Source organism: Fringilla coelebs, assembly GCF_963513975.1.
Source record: "Fringilla coelebs genome assembly, chromosome: 15".
Classification (NCBI taxonomy): domain Eukaryota; kingdom Metazoa; phylum Chordata; class Aves; order Passeriformes; family Fringillidae; genus Fringilla; species Fringilla coelebs.
Window position 1 is genome coordinate 3,740,143 of NC_140041.1, and position 12,929 is coordinate 3,753,071.

At 50.6% G+C, this 12,929-nt stretch overlaps 1 protein-coding gene across 1 annotated transcript in view; it reads left to right on the forward strand.

The window, feature by feature from the left end:
- Positions 1-12,929, forward strand: part of NRG2 (neuregulin 2) — a gene marked incomplete at both ends in the record, with an annotated part of 155,102 nt that overhangs the window by 114,266 nt on the left and 27,907 nt on the right. Inside the window, one exon of the mRNA XM_084215654.1 lies at positions 10,680-10,800. Within this exon, the coding sequence (XP_084071780.1) occupies positions 10,680-10,800 (121 nt within the window). The remainder of the gene's footprint in view (positions 1-10,679; positions 10,801-12,929) is intronic.

Below are 12,929 nucleotides of genomic sequence, written 5' to 3' on the forward strand. Positions count from 1 at the left end.
TTGAAGAACATGCTACTTAAAATTGCAGCTGAAGTTCAAGCACTCCCAGCTCTTTCAGTTCATGGAGTTATTGGTACTTGCAAGATGTGCTTGTTATGGCCTTTGATTTAACAAGGTTTTCTTTTATCACTTTGTTTTTGTGTTTGGGTTTGGTTTTTTGTGGTTTTTTGGTTTTTTTTTTTTTGAGGATAGTTGATCAAACCAAAACAGGATGTAGGAAGTACAAGAAAAAGGCCCAAGTCTTCTAAGCATAGGTAACAAGAAAATTGCAGAAAATCCATCCATGCCCTGCCATCCCATTTTTTTTCTGAGTCTTCAGAAAGCAAGAACAGATTTCCCCAAATCCTTAATTTGATTTATTGTGGCTGAAATGCTTTTTAGCATTCCCTCCTACTCAGTTGTCCCAAAAGCAGTAGAAAATGGGCACAGAGCAATAAAAATCAAGGAAGGGATGCAAGTGTAGATTAGAATCCTGGTGCCTGGACGTTGGCTCAGCAATTTCTGGGGGAGGGTGTTTTGTCTGTGTCAGGGGGTCTCTCCCCACTGGGAGCCCACCAGGATCCTGGCAAAAGCCCTGGGAAGGCAGGAGCAGGCAGGGATTTTTATTTTTTTTGTGTGTTTCCATCCCAGTTGCAGATGCCCAGAGCTGAGAGCACAGCTGGCTGTGCCTCACTGTTGGCAGTTCTGCTCTGCAGATTTTATGGGGATGTTTCCTCCTTTGAAAGCTCAGTCTTTTATGAATTTAAAGGAAATCTGATTGCAGCCACAGCAGGCACTGGCCAGGTATTCTTTAAAAGCTTTTCTGATTAGAATACTGCACTTAAATTGTGCTCTTGTGTGGTGCTTAGCCTTGCACTGCACTGGAGGTACCAAGCTGAGATCCAGCATCATTAATGCCATGGCTACACCATCCTTCCCCAGGATTTTCCCTTGGCTTTCACCAGAAGAGATCCATGCTACTCATTTGCATCATATTAGGTTAATGCTTCTTTCTTAAAAGCCAGATCTCAGAAAGGAAACACAGAAATTTCCCCTTTTGGAAAGCTTCTTTCCTCTGTGGGTGCATCATCACTTTTGTTTTTCCTAATGATGGGAAGAGATGGCAAAGTCCCCAGAGTTATGGTTGTACCTCACTTTTCCCTTCACATTCCTTTTTTGCAGTATCTCTCAAGTGTTATCTGAACAACTCAGAATCCCCCTGATTTTTGTGGTGATCGATGTTGTATCAGAGACTTGCACGTGTGTGCAGCATATGGGGAGGTGATGAAGATGTGAGGTGGGATGATCTGGAGAGCAGACAGCTATCTCATTCTTGTAAAAGTCCTGCATTTCTTTCCAATGTCTGTATTCAGAGCCTCCTGTAGGTTGTCCCTGCTCTGGTTGTTTCACTGAAATCTTGTCAATCACTTGCTGGATTTTAAACACCCATGCCCCCAGTACACCTGGTTTGTGAACAGCAGGAGGTTTCATTTGTGCTGCAGTAACCTCACTGGTGGTGAAAATGTTAAATGAGACTGTGACAAGCTGTGACACTGTTCTGTGCTTGTCACAGGCCAAGCTTGTGCAGTTGGGTGGCCACAGTGGCTCAGCTCACAGGCAAGGACTTGCAGGGATGTGGTAACTTGATCGTGTGCCCTGACACAGGAAGGTCCTTTGTGCTCATTTCAACATCCAGAGAGCCCAGCATGGCAATGTGATCCTGTCACAGAGCAGCAGGAGGCTGCTAAACAGCGTTCAGGAGTCTGTGGCATGCACATGCTGGGTAAACAGGACAGGAACCACTGCTGACATTCAGGAGCATTCTGATGGAGGCAGATATGGAAGCAGGGTCAGGGAAATCTGGAGACCATTCTGAGATGGAAGGTTTATGCGGGACAGAGATAGTCAAACCCTCTCAAAGTTTAATTTTACAAAGGTAAGATAAAGTTTGAAGTCTCTGAGAAGGTCAGGTGATCCCTTGTGCTTGCTTTCTGCTGTTGAGTTCTCCTCTAGCTCCTTCCCTTGACTTCCACAAGCAGGTGAAGCCCTGAGGGCAAGGAGAGAACGCAGGCCAGGTGGAGGAAGCGTGGTTTGGATCTGTCAGGATGCAGGAGGCTGTGCCAGTGGTGGGCAGGTGCTCCAAACCAACATGAGGATCATTGCAGCTGCTCCCCTGGACTCTGCTCATGCTCCTTGCTCACTTGGAGCTGGGTGAGTGCCTGGCTGAGCGCTTTATCAGCCCTGGGGGCTGTCAGTGCCCCTGGCTGGGGCTGCTCTGCAGCAGAGAGAGGCTCAGGCTCACAGGAGAAGGGGAAACAGGGAGAAAGAGCAGAACAGGCAGTGCTGGGTTGTGCTGGGAGCAAGAGCATTGGGGGGTGATATGAAGCACCTGAATGAAAGCTGGGCTCTCTGGGTTTAGTTTTGGGGCCTTTATTTCATCTTCTGGGGGTCACAAGCCCTCCTTAGAGTCCCTCTAGAGACCCCAGTGGGAAGGGTAGCTGGCAGAGTCGTTTTTTCTCCAGTTAAGTCTAACCCTCCACACAGCAGTTTGGGTCCACAGATTTCATGGCTCTCATCGTGGTGATGCCATTGGGCTGTTTGTAGCCTCATTGAGGCAATCCCCTCCACTCTAATCCCTTCCCTGCTGCCCACCAACAGCATGGCTGGGTGTTGGAAATGTTCTCCTCACTTTGCCAGGTGAGCTTGGCCTGATGGACTTGCATGATTGCAGTGGCTGTGCTGTGCTTTGTGAGTTCCACAGCCCACAGGACCATGTGCCACGTGGTTGGGGTTCAACCAACCCCCCAAACCTGCTCTCAAATCCAGTCTGGCCTGGCCTTTACTGGGTGACCATGGCAGACCTGCCTGTGAGTTGGCTGGTCTCTTTTCTTCTCCTCCTTATTCCCACTCTTTGTGAGGTGAGGACTCCTCCCTCCCTCCTGCTTTGTTCTCAGTCCTGGGACTGAAGACCAGCTGGAGGTCTGACCTGCTGGTGGCTGAGCTGCTCTGTACCTGCAGGGCTGTAAATAAACTGTGTGTGAGGTTCAGCAAGGTCCAACATCCCAGATGAATCTGCATCAGACATGCAGTTATTCAAGTATTTGCAGTGGCCCAGGCTGATGGGGAATAGAGCTCAACACAAAGAAACTTGTGAACCTGGGGATGATCCCAGCAGTGTGGTGGAAACCCAGTGGGATCTCCCTTGGCATCCTGCTTTGAGGAGCTGGTGTGTGATCTGCAGCCACGTGGGGTCAGAGGGCCACGCTTCAACCCAGGCACAGTTACCATTTTCTGAGGGAGACATTTTGCTTCCCTTTGTCCTCCCATGGAGCTTGGCAGGTCTGTCCATCCTTGCTCCCTGCATAGCTGCTCTCATGAATGTGAAGTCTTAGCTGGGCAGTCCCTGGCCCCTCCAGCCTGAGGCCACTGAGCTCTGCCGGAGCCCCCGGTGCTGCAGGTGTGAGCACAGTGCTGTGCCTTGGAGGGGAAGGGTGTCCAGCCAGCCCAGAGCACGGGCACAGCAGAAGTCTGGCCATGTGAGCAGAGCAGTTTTCAATATTAGACTGGAAATAAGTCCTGGCGTGGTCCTTGCCGAGATGGTTCCAGCCCCGTTGCTGGAGGTGGGGCTGTAATTGAGCGGAACCCGCGCGCAGGCAGGCACGGAGCCCTGAGGTGAGTGTGGAGATCTCACTGCCGCTCTGCAGAGAGCTCTGTGCTGCCTGGCAGCTGCCAGACCCTGCTCACTGCTCATTCTGCATTTTTTGAGTAGTCACGCAGCTGCCACTCGAGATGTGGTGTAAAGGCTCTACAGGCAAAGAGGGGCAGGATGAAGTGTGGGGTGGGAGCTGATGTCCCCTGGGAGTGCTGAGGCTGAGCCCAGCCTTTAGAACTGGGCTCAGGACCAGGGGATCTGCTCTTCTGGCTCCATCCTGGGATCCTGGCGTGTTGCTTCACTTCTTGGGCTTCGGCTGCCCTGCCTGCGAAGCTTTCACGCTGGCATTGGCTCTGTGAAAGGATTTTTAGGTTGCTGAACAAATCCCCTCATTGAAGTATCATGTTGCTGCTATTACAATTGATGCTGGGGATTTGGGAAAATGAAATGCTGTGCTGCTGTCATGTGCATTTTCAGACCCCTGTGGTAGAGAAGAGCAGAGGAAGGGCTCCCTCGTAAAGCTGCAGAGATCATTCCAGAGGAGCAGCTAGGAGCCTGACAATAACTCAGGACTTTGCCCCTGCAATAACTGCCTGCCCCATGGAAACAGGCAGCCCCTGAGTGCTCAGAAACCTTTAAACTTGTTTCTGAGTGAAACCCCTGAGCAGTGCAGATGGGAGAGGTGGGGAATGCAACCTGTGCTGTTTGGATCTGATGCTCCAAGATGAGTGCCTCGCAGTCTGGTATTTGTATCTTGGGATGAGCTCCTAGTGTGCAGCTATTGATCCTAATGATCCCCTCGGGAACTGGAAACATGATTCCAGCAGGATCTATTTCAATAAAATGCGGGGGTAAATATTTGGTCATTTCCAAATGAATAAACACACAGGAGCAGAATTTTTATGAGCTCCAGAGTCCCCAGTCTGCTGTCAGGCAAACCCCAGTGTGCACAGGCCCTTCTGATTTTACGTACAGATAACAGTGGGGAGCATCCAGGCCCTGCTCAGGTTTATTGCAGGAGGAGGTGTCGTATCAGGCACACAGAAATCTGCCACAGAGGGAATGGTGAGGATCAGCAGCCCCTCCATGTATTAATCAGTGTAAATCATGGATTTAGTGTGGCTCACGCCAGGATTACAGCCCTACAACCGAGGAATATCTTGGCCAGACACCTTCTCATCCATGTTCTTCTAACAAGCAGTTGGATGAACTCTGTTGAGAGGAACCTCAGCCATTCTGTGTTTTATCAGTAAGTACATGAGGCATATACAGAGCAGGCAATCTGTATACACTCCCCAACCAGCTGAGTTCATCTGTCTAACTGAATGTCTAAATATTGAGAGAATAAAGTGTCTGTACTCTATGAACCCACCAGCCAAAGTTATTTATAAAGAAGAAAAGGAGCGGCGAAACCATCGCTGTCTCCCTGCTCTCCTCGACAGTAGCTGTAGTTTGTGAAAAATTAACTATAATTTATTGTCCAAGCTGCATTAATTAACTCTTTGCAGGGGGAGTATTTCACCAGACTTCTGAGAACAGGCTGGTGAGCTGCCTGCAGAGGTGAAATGACGTGTGTGGCAGGAATTGTGTAAGAATCCCTGCACAATCATTAATGGCCTTTCTGCGTAGATGGGCTGTGTGAAGGGAAGTCCACCTGGCACAGTCCCTGCCCCTGGCTCTCTTCTCTGCTGCCCTGTCATTGATGGTAGTCCAGAATAACTGAGGCATGTGGTGGAAAATAGACTCTGATTGACTCCAGCGCTCTGAATCTCCCATGTGTTTGTGCTGCTCTGTACTCACTGGCTGGGGCAGCAACAATAAAATGTGGCTGCAGATCATTCACAAACACATCATCAAGAGCCAGCCCTCTCTTCCCTGTCCTCACCTCCTTACTCCCCTCTTTTCTTCACCTCATTATTCCCCTCTCTCTTGTCCTCACCTCCTCCCTCCTTCCTGCTTTGTTCTCAGTCCAGGGACTGAAGACCAGCTGGAGGTCTGACCTGCTGATGGCTGAGCTACTCCAGCCCTTCTCTCACCCTGCAGGGGCTTTCTGACCAGTTTGCCACTGTCTATCTCAGGGGCACCTTGCTTATTCCCACTGGTCAGAAGGAAATGTCACCACTGGCTTGCCTCATGCACGCTTGTGGTTTTCTGCTTTTAATTTGTTGAAGTACCTGGGGAGGTTCTTGGTTCATGATTGGTGTCACTGCACAACCCCCTCATCACGTCCCACTGCCTTCATGAGTCCTGTTCCACCCTGCTACCACCCAAAACTGCTCCCTTGCTTGTTCAGTTCTCCGCTCATCTCAGCAGTTTCCCAACTTTCTGAGTCATTTGGGATAGATGGAGTTGTGTTGGAGGCTGAATGAAGGACTGATTCTGCCACACCAGCCAATGGGGGGTAAAATCTGCCTGGTGTTGTACAGCAGTTAATGTGGAATAGCTGTGGGGAGTAATTGTGCCTGTGGATCCCCAGGCACAGTGTTTGGCACAGAGCTGTAAATAAACTGTGTGTGAGGTTCACCAAGGTCCAGCACCCCAGATGAATCTGCACCAGGCATGCAGTTATTCAAGTATTTGCAGAGGCCCAGGCTGATGGGGAATAGAGCTAAACACAAAGAAACTTGTGAACTGGGGATGATCCCAGCAGTGTGGTGGAAACCCAGTGGGATCTCCCTTGGCATCCTGCTTTGAGGAGCTGGTATGTGATCTGCAGCCACGCGGGGTCAGAGGGCCACGCTCCTACCCAGGCACAGTTACCATTTTCTGAGGGAGACATTGTGCTTCCCTTTGTCCTCCCAAGGAGCTTGGCAGGTCTGTCCATCCTTGCTCCCTGAATAGCTGCTCTCATGAATGTGAAGTCCCAGCTGCAGCAGCATCCCAGGGTGATCAGGCCCCTTGGAAGGCTCTAGAATGTGTGTTACCAGTGAGATTTCAGGGTTATGAGAGACAGATCTGTATTCAGTGCATCAAACCTCAAAAAAAACCTATTAGGAATTTCTATGACTGGAATAAATATCCCATAAATATCATGTGTGCAGTATGGTCTCCCTATTTCCAAAGAGAAAAACAGAACCAGGGATGACCCAAAAAAGAATAAAAAGAGATCATTGCTTCCCAGCTAGGGAGGGAGATGCTGGCTGTGCCTGTAATGCCACAGGTAGCACAGGGGGAACAAGTGGGGATAAAGAGTAGTTTTTTCTTATACAAAGGCCAGAAAAGGGCAGGTTAAAATAATCAAAATGGAGATGTGGCTTTACACGCTGTGTGCATAGCACTGGAGCTCTTGTCACAAACATTGTGGGTTCTACAAGATTAGATTTATTCAAACAGCAACCGAACTTGTTGGTGGAAATATCCAGCAAAAGCCACTAAATGTGACAACACTGAGGCTGCCTTGGGTTGTCTCTGAGCTGCCCATCCTGCATGGGCTCAGGAAAATTACCACTGATCTTCTTTTTTGAGCTTTGCCACTGCTGGGGCCGAGACAGGGCTGTGGCTTGACCAGTGTTACAGTCTGAAATGGCCTCATTTCCTGATGCTCTCTGCCCCACAGGGAACTGCCTCTCTCTGTGGCCTTTGCCACATCTCTGTGCTGACAAATGGACTGGAGTGAGAGGATTCCATGGCTCAGTTTTAAAACACTTTGTGCTTCTTTGTGATAAAAGGCGAGGTACTTGCAGGAAACAGGGTTGAGAGGATAATGACATTAGAAAGATGCTCCTAGCAGAGGTGATCACCCATGTATTTTCCTGAGAGGCACAGCTCTACTGACAGCCCTCACCTAGAAGTGCCCAACATGCCCAATCACATCAGGATCTTTTTTGTCTGTTTCAAAGGGACAGAACTGTTTCTGTGGGATGAAGATCCCATGCAATCTCTGGCTGATGAGCGCCGTAATCCGCCTGTGTCACATCACACAGCACTGCATCTTCCCATCCACCTTTCTTGGTGGGTTGGCCATCTTCTTACCTGGGGTGTTTCCTATGGGGAGGTTTCTGGGCTCTGTTTTCAGTTCTCCCTCTCTGCCCCTCTCTTGCTGTGGCAAGCCTTGCTCCAGAATCCTTCCCTGTAGGGTTTATGATGTGAGACTTTGCCAGATGGATCGTTTTGCTTGCTACCAAGTGGTGTGTTTGATGGTTGCAGGGGTGACAGCTCCCTGCAGCCTGTGCTTGTTTTTCATCCATGTGCCTTTCAATTTGCACCAGCTCTTTGGCTGATGAAGTTTCAGGGCGCCCTGATCCAATAGTACACTTGCAGAGACCCACACTTATCAGAGACCCACAGCTCTCCTCTCCTGAGTAGAATGTGCTACTATCTTGTAAAGGTATAAATTATAAAGTCTTGTCTGTATAATGAGTCTGCATTCCTCAGATAAATTACACAGACTCATAGTGGCTTTGGCTTTCAGTTACCATTAATCTTAACTGGGAGGGAGTGCCGAATTTCCTGCAGAAGTGTGGGATTCAGATTTTTGAAAGGTTTCACTGGAGGCTTGGTCAAACCATCCTCTGCTCCAACACCCCAGTGTGTGCACCCTGCTGTCCACATTTGGCTCCCAGCTGGCTGCAGGACGTGCCCTCGGGGAGCAGCTGCTGTCCCAGGGCTGTGAGCACTTTGGGTCTCTGCTGGAGTGTTTTCCATGTCTCGTTAGCAGAGCACTTTGGGACAGCTTGCTGTGCCCTGGATAACTGTGAAAAGACAGAGCCAGAGGCAATGGTTATTCAAGGCAAAGCATGGAAATAGCTCTGGCCTGTCAGCCGGTGGGAGGCATCCACTTCCTGATGGGAATGGCAGACAATGGCTGGGGCAGCACATGGGGCTGAGCTGGGAGCTGGGCCCTGCCCTGAGCCGTGCTCCAGGTGGGCACAGAACAGAGGGAATCTCCTCTGGAGAGGCACAGACCCCACGGACCCTGCAGAGGATCCCAAATGTGTCAGAGGCAGAACAAACTCGAGTGCTGTCTCGGGGTCTCCAGCTGCTCACAGTGACCCCAAGATGTGTCACAAAGTCTCTTTTCCCAGCCCAGTGGTCGAAGAAGGAGTCAGAACTCTTCAGTTCTTGGTCTCAAGGTTGTTGATTGTTCTTTATCTGTAAAATTTTTTCTCCTGTCCAGCTGAGGTTTGTTCAGCAAGACAGCCCAAGGCACTCTGCCTGTCCCCGGGGCAGTGTTATGTCTTTATACTAAAAACTACATGTACAATGTTTGCAATAACTTCCCAATACCATCATCTATGTTAGACAGTGAGCTTCTACTCTAAACCAATCTAAAGGTGCCAACATCACAGCAAAAGATGGAGGCCAAGAAGAAGAAGAAGGAGAAAGGCTGGACACGCCCAGATCCTTCCATCTTGCCCCCTGAACCCCCATTGTAAAAACCCCCAAATCTATTTTTCACCCTGTGATAAATTCACTGTCATTCTACTTCAACTGTTGTGGCTTGCAGATCTTCATCTAAGGTTGGTAACTTGCTCCATGGGTCATGATCAAAACCACAGGCACCTCGGGCTCTGTGCCAGGGTCTCTGAGCCCCCTGGCAGGGGTCTGGGCTGCTCAGGACAGCCAGAGGGATGTCCTGGGTCCTGACAGAGTGCCAAGCATCACCCACACGTGAGAGGCTTCACAAGGTGCTGGGAGCCCTCCTGTGCCTGGGAGAGCCCAGGTGTTCCCAGCAGGAGCTGGGAATGCAGCCCTTGGCTCTGGGGTGAGTGCTGCAGCCAGAGCAGCCTCAGAGCCCCTGCAGAGGCTGGGATGGGCACAGGGGCTGCCCAAGGAATGGGGAGCAGCCCTGGCTCCCTCTGGGACAGGCCATGGCTTGCCCTGCTGCTCCTCCTGTGGCTCTGCCTGGCTCCTGCCTGGCTCTGCTTCCAGCTTTCTTCCTCGAGTCCTGTGTCAGTGAGGATGCAGTCTCAGTGGTGGTGCCACAAACCTCTCCACGAGGCTCATCCTTGCTTTGGAAAACAGGATGGAAGAGAATATCTCCTCAGAAGCTTTGGCTACAGCATAAAAGGTGCTGCAAAGTAGGCAGTAGCCACGCTGCTGGGGGTGTAACTGACAGAGTCTGAGCAGGGTGGGTAGTCCAGGAAAGGGGACTATTTTTAATGAGGTTAAGTATTCAGCTGTAAAAAATCCATGCTTTTTAGTGCCCAGCACTTCTTAGACTTATGTGAAGATGGGTTTGCACTCCCCAAAACTGCTCACCTTCTGTAACCTGTATCAGTGCTCTGATTTTTTCCTTCCTGGAAGCCTTTGTTTTACCTTTGGAGACTCTGCTTTGGGCTGTAGAGTCCCTCAAAGACAGGAATTACTGTGAAATTCTGCAGGTTTTCTCCTCTCTTACAGAACTATAAAGCTTTTCTCTAGAAAGAAATTTAGATTTGGAAAACACCTGTATCCCAGGGAGCTGGAGTCGTGCTGGCTGCCTCCCAGAGCTTCTCCTGCCACACTTTGCTGGGCTGTTGGGGCACCCAGTTGTGGCAGGACAGAGGGAGGCTCAGGAGAGGGCAGGGACAGATGGAGCTGTTCTTGCCTCTGCCAGACCTGCTCCTGGCTCTGCAAACTCAGCTGGCAGAGGTGTGGAGCAATGCAAAGTCCCCTGCAGCACCTCTGGGTCTGGCTCCAGTGTCCTGAGGTGCTCAGGTCTCAGCAGCACATCACTGGGACTCTGTGACTCTGCAGCCCCTCTTCTTTCTGACCCCTGCTTGCCTGCTGGCACAGCATTCCCAGCAGGAGCGAGGGCCAAGGACAGTGGGAAAGGGGCACTTCCCCACAGCTTGCCAAAGAAATGATCTTGTACTACATGCTGGCTGCTTGGAGGAAGATGAGTCTTCAACTCCTCACTGACTTGGCCCCTTTTGCTGGGAAAGGAAGGGTCAGGTTGCAGCCCCAGGACCTGAAGGTGGGTGTGAAGGCACAGGAGAAGGTTTGGAGCTCTGGGGTTTTTACCTTGGCAAATGAACTCGTAGAAAATCATCTAAGGAAGCAGAATTGCCAAACAAAGGAAATAACAATATATCCTTTTTGTGTGTGTTTTTGTTTTCCCCTGCAGTAACCACAACTCTCTCCTCCTGGTCCGGGCATGCCAGAAAATGCAACGAGACAGCCAAGTCCTATTGTGTCAATGGGGGGGTGTGCTACTACATCGAGGGCATTAATCAGCTGTCGTGCAAGTAAGTGAGTGGAGTTCTTGTGTCAATATGGAAATTTCTTGGCTGAGGGAGAGGAGACCTTTGTGCAACTGCCAGACTGGGGGGGAGCTCTGAAATTCTCCTGGCAATTGCAGTTTGAGCTGTGCAGGTTCAGAAAGGGGCACTAGAGGGGCAGGGGTGGGGGGACAAGGATTTGCATTTTCCTTTTTTGTGTGCGTGTCACTGTTCACTTTTCCTGGCTTTTCTCCCTCTAAGAATATGTTTGTCCTGGCTGTTTCTTTTCCCTTTCTCCCCTTTCTCCTCTGCAGCTTCAAGGAAATTTGGGTCCCTTTTGCTCTCCCTGAGCTGACACGTCCTGTCCTCCAGTCAGGGAGACTTTTGGGGGCACAGCCTCCTCCTCCCCCATGACTGGAGGGGTCCCTCACTGAGACCTGCCCCGACCTCTCCTGTGTCTCATGGGCCCAGGGTTAACCCCTAGCTGTTCCTCTCTCTGTGCAGCTTTGTGGCCACTTTGTGGGATGTTTGTTTCCCCCTTCAAACCTGCAAGAAAAACTAGAGACATGTACTAAGTTATCCTTCAAATGAGTTTTGAAGAGTTTGAAGTGGGGCTGCAGAGCCTGAGAGATTTGGAATGGGATGTGAGTCTTTTTCACCCCTGGTTCAGAGCCAGAAAGCCCAGTGGCATCTCACACCTCACCCCCAAGCCTGATAGTGCCTGGGGAGAAGCTGTGCAGTCTGAGTGCCAGTGCTGCAGGTGCCCAGAGCTCACCTGTCCCTGCCCCTGGGCTCCTGCACAGCGAGCAGGACGTGGTGCCCTGGGTGTGCACTCACTGAGCAGATGGGATCCTCTTCTGAGCTCCCCTGGTGACCCAGGCATCACTGCCCAGCTCAGATAAGCCCAGAGCTGACAATTTTCTCCCTTTGGAACCCAGAGACCTCTCAGTGGAGATGCAGCCAAAGGTATTCCCATCTGTGGATGTCACCCAGCAGCACTGCAGGATGTGATGCTCATCAGGTGCCTCAGGCCTTGGAGGCTGCACTGAACACAACCCTCACCCCCTGTGGAAAGCCTGAAAGGGCTGGATCACACTGAGCACAGCTCCTCCCTTGTCCCAGTACTCGTTTGATTCTGCAGGGAGCAGCAGAAAAGGCCATGTGGAAATGAATCCTGCTGAGCTCTTGTGCTCCGGCTTTCCAGCACAGCTGTGGTGGAAGGAGCAGCTCCCAGCTCTCCCAGACTCACCCCTCAGACACAGAAGGAGCTGGGTAGGACAGAACCAGGAGCTGTGGCTCCCACATTTCCCATGTGGAGTGGGAGCAGCCCTTGCCCACCCCAGCCCCGTGCTTTGCTGTAGCTGTCACTGCCATTGGCTTCCTGCTGGCACCGTGGGCTCCTCTTGTCAGTGTTCCCACAGGAGGCAGGGGAAGCCCCATGTGATGGTTAAAGTCACAGCCACCATTCTGGGGTGGCTGGAGCCCAGGGAGCCCCAGGAATTGCAGTCTATCCATTTTGGGAAGGGCTGAACCCTTCAGCTGTGGACGAGGGTATGAATCAATATCTGTAAGCAATGTGGTCATGGCAGAGGCACAGATTTCAAGGCTCTTTCTTTTGGGAAGGACCCAAATGCAGATCAAGATTCAAATGGGATCAATTTCTAATTACAACAAGAGTTACCTAAACCCCTACCATGCATAAGAATCACTTTTTCCTAATGAAGAATACTGTGGTAGTTGTCAAATGCCTTCAGCAGCTAGACTATTTTAACCAAAGCAACTCCAGCCTACCTTCCAGCCAGGCTGCTCTGACAGATGATGAACAGAGGGAACACTCAGTGATGGATTCCATTAAGATTTCATGTGCCACACCAAACAGACCTAATTATTTCATATCATTTGAAAGCCTAAATTCCTCGCTTTGCAGATGGTAAAATGATATCCTTTTCTGATGAGTTCCAAGGTACCAATTGCTAAAACCAGATGGGAAGTGAACAGGCATGTGTGGAAGGGCAGGAAGGTGTTACCCAGAAGGAAGGAGGTGCTGGGAAGGTCTGCACTGTCACTGCTCATCTGCCAGAAGAGGTGGCTCCATGTTCTCAGAAACCCAGGGGGCCCAATGCCTTCCACACAGCACAGTCACTTCTGATCTCACT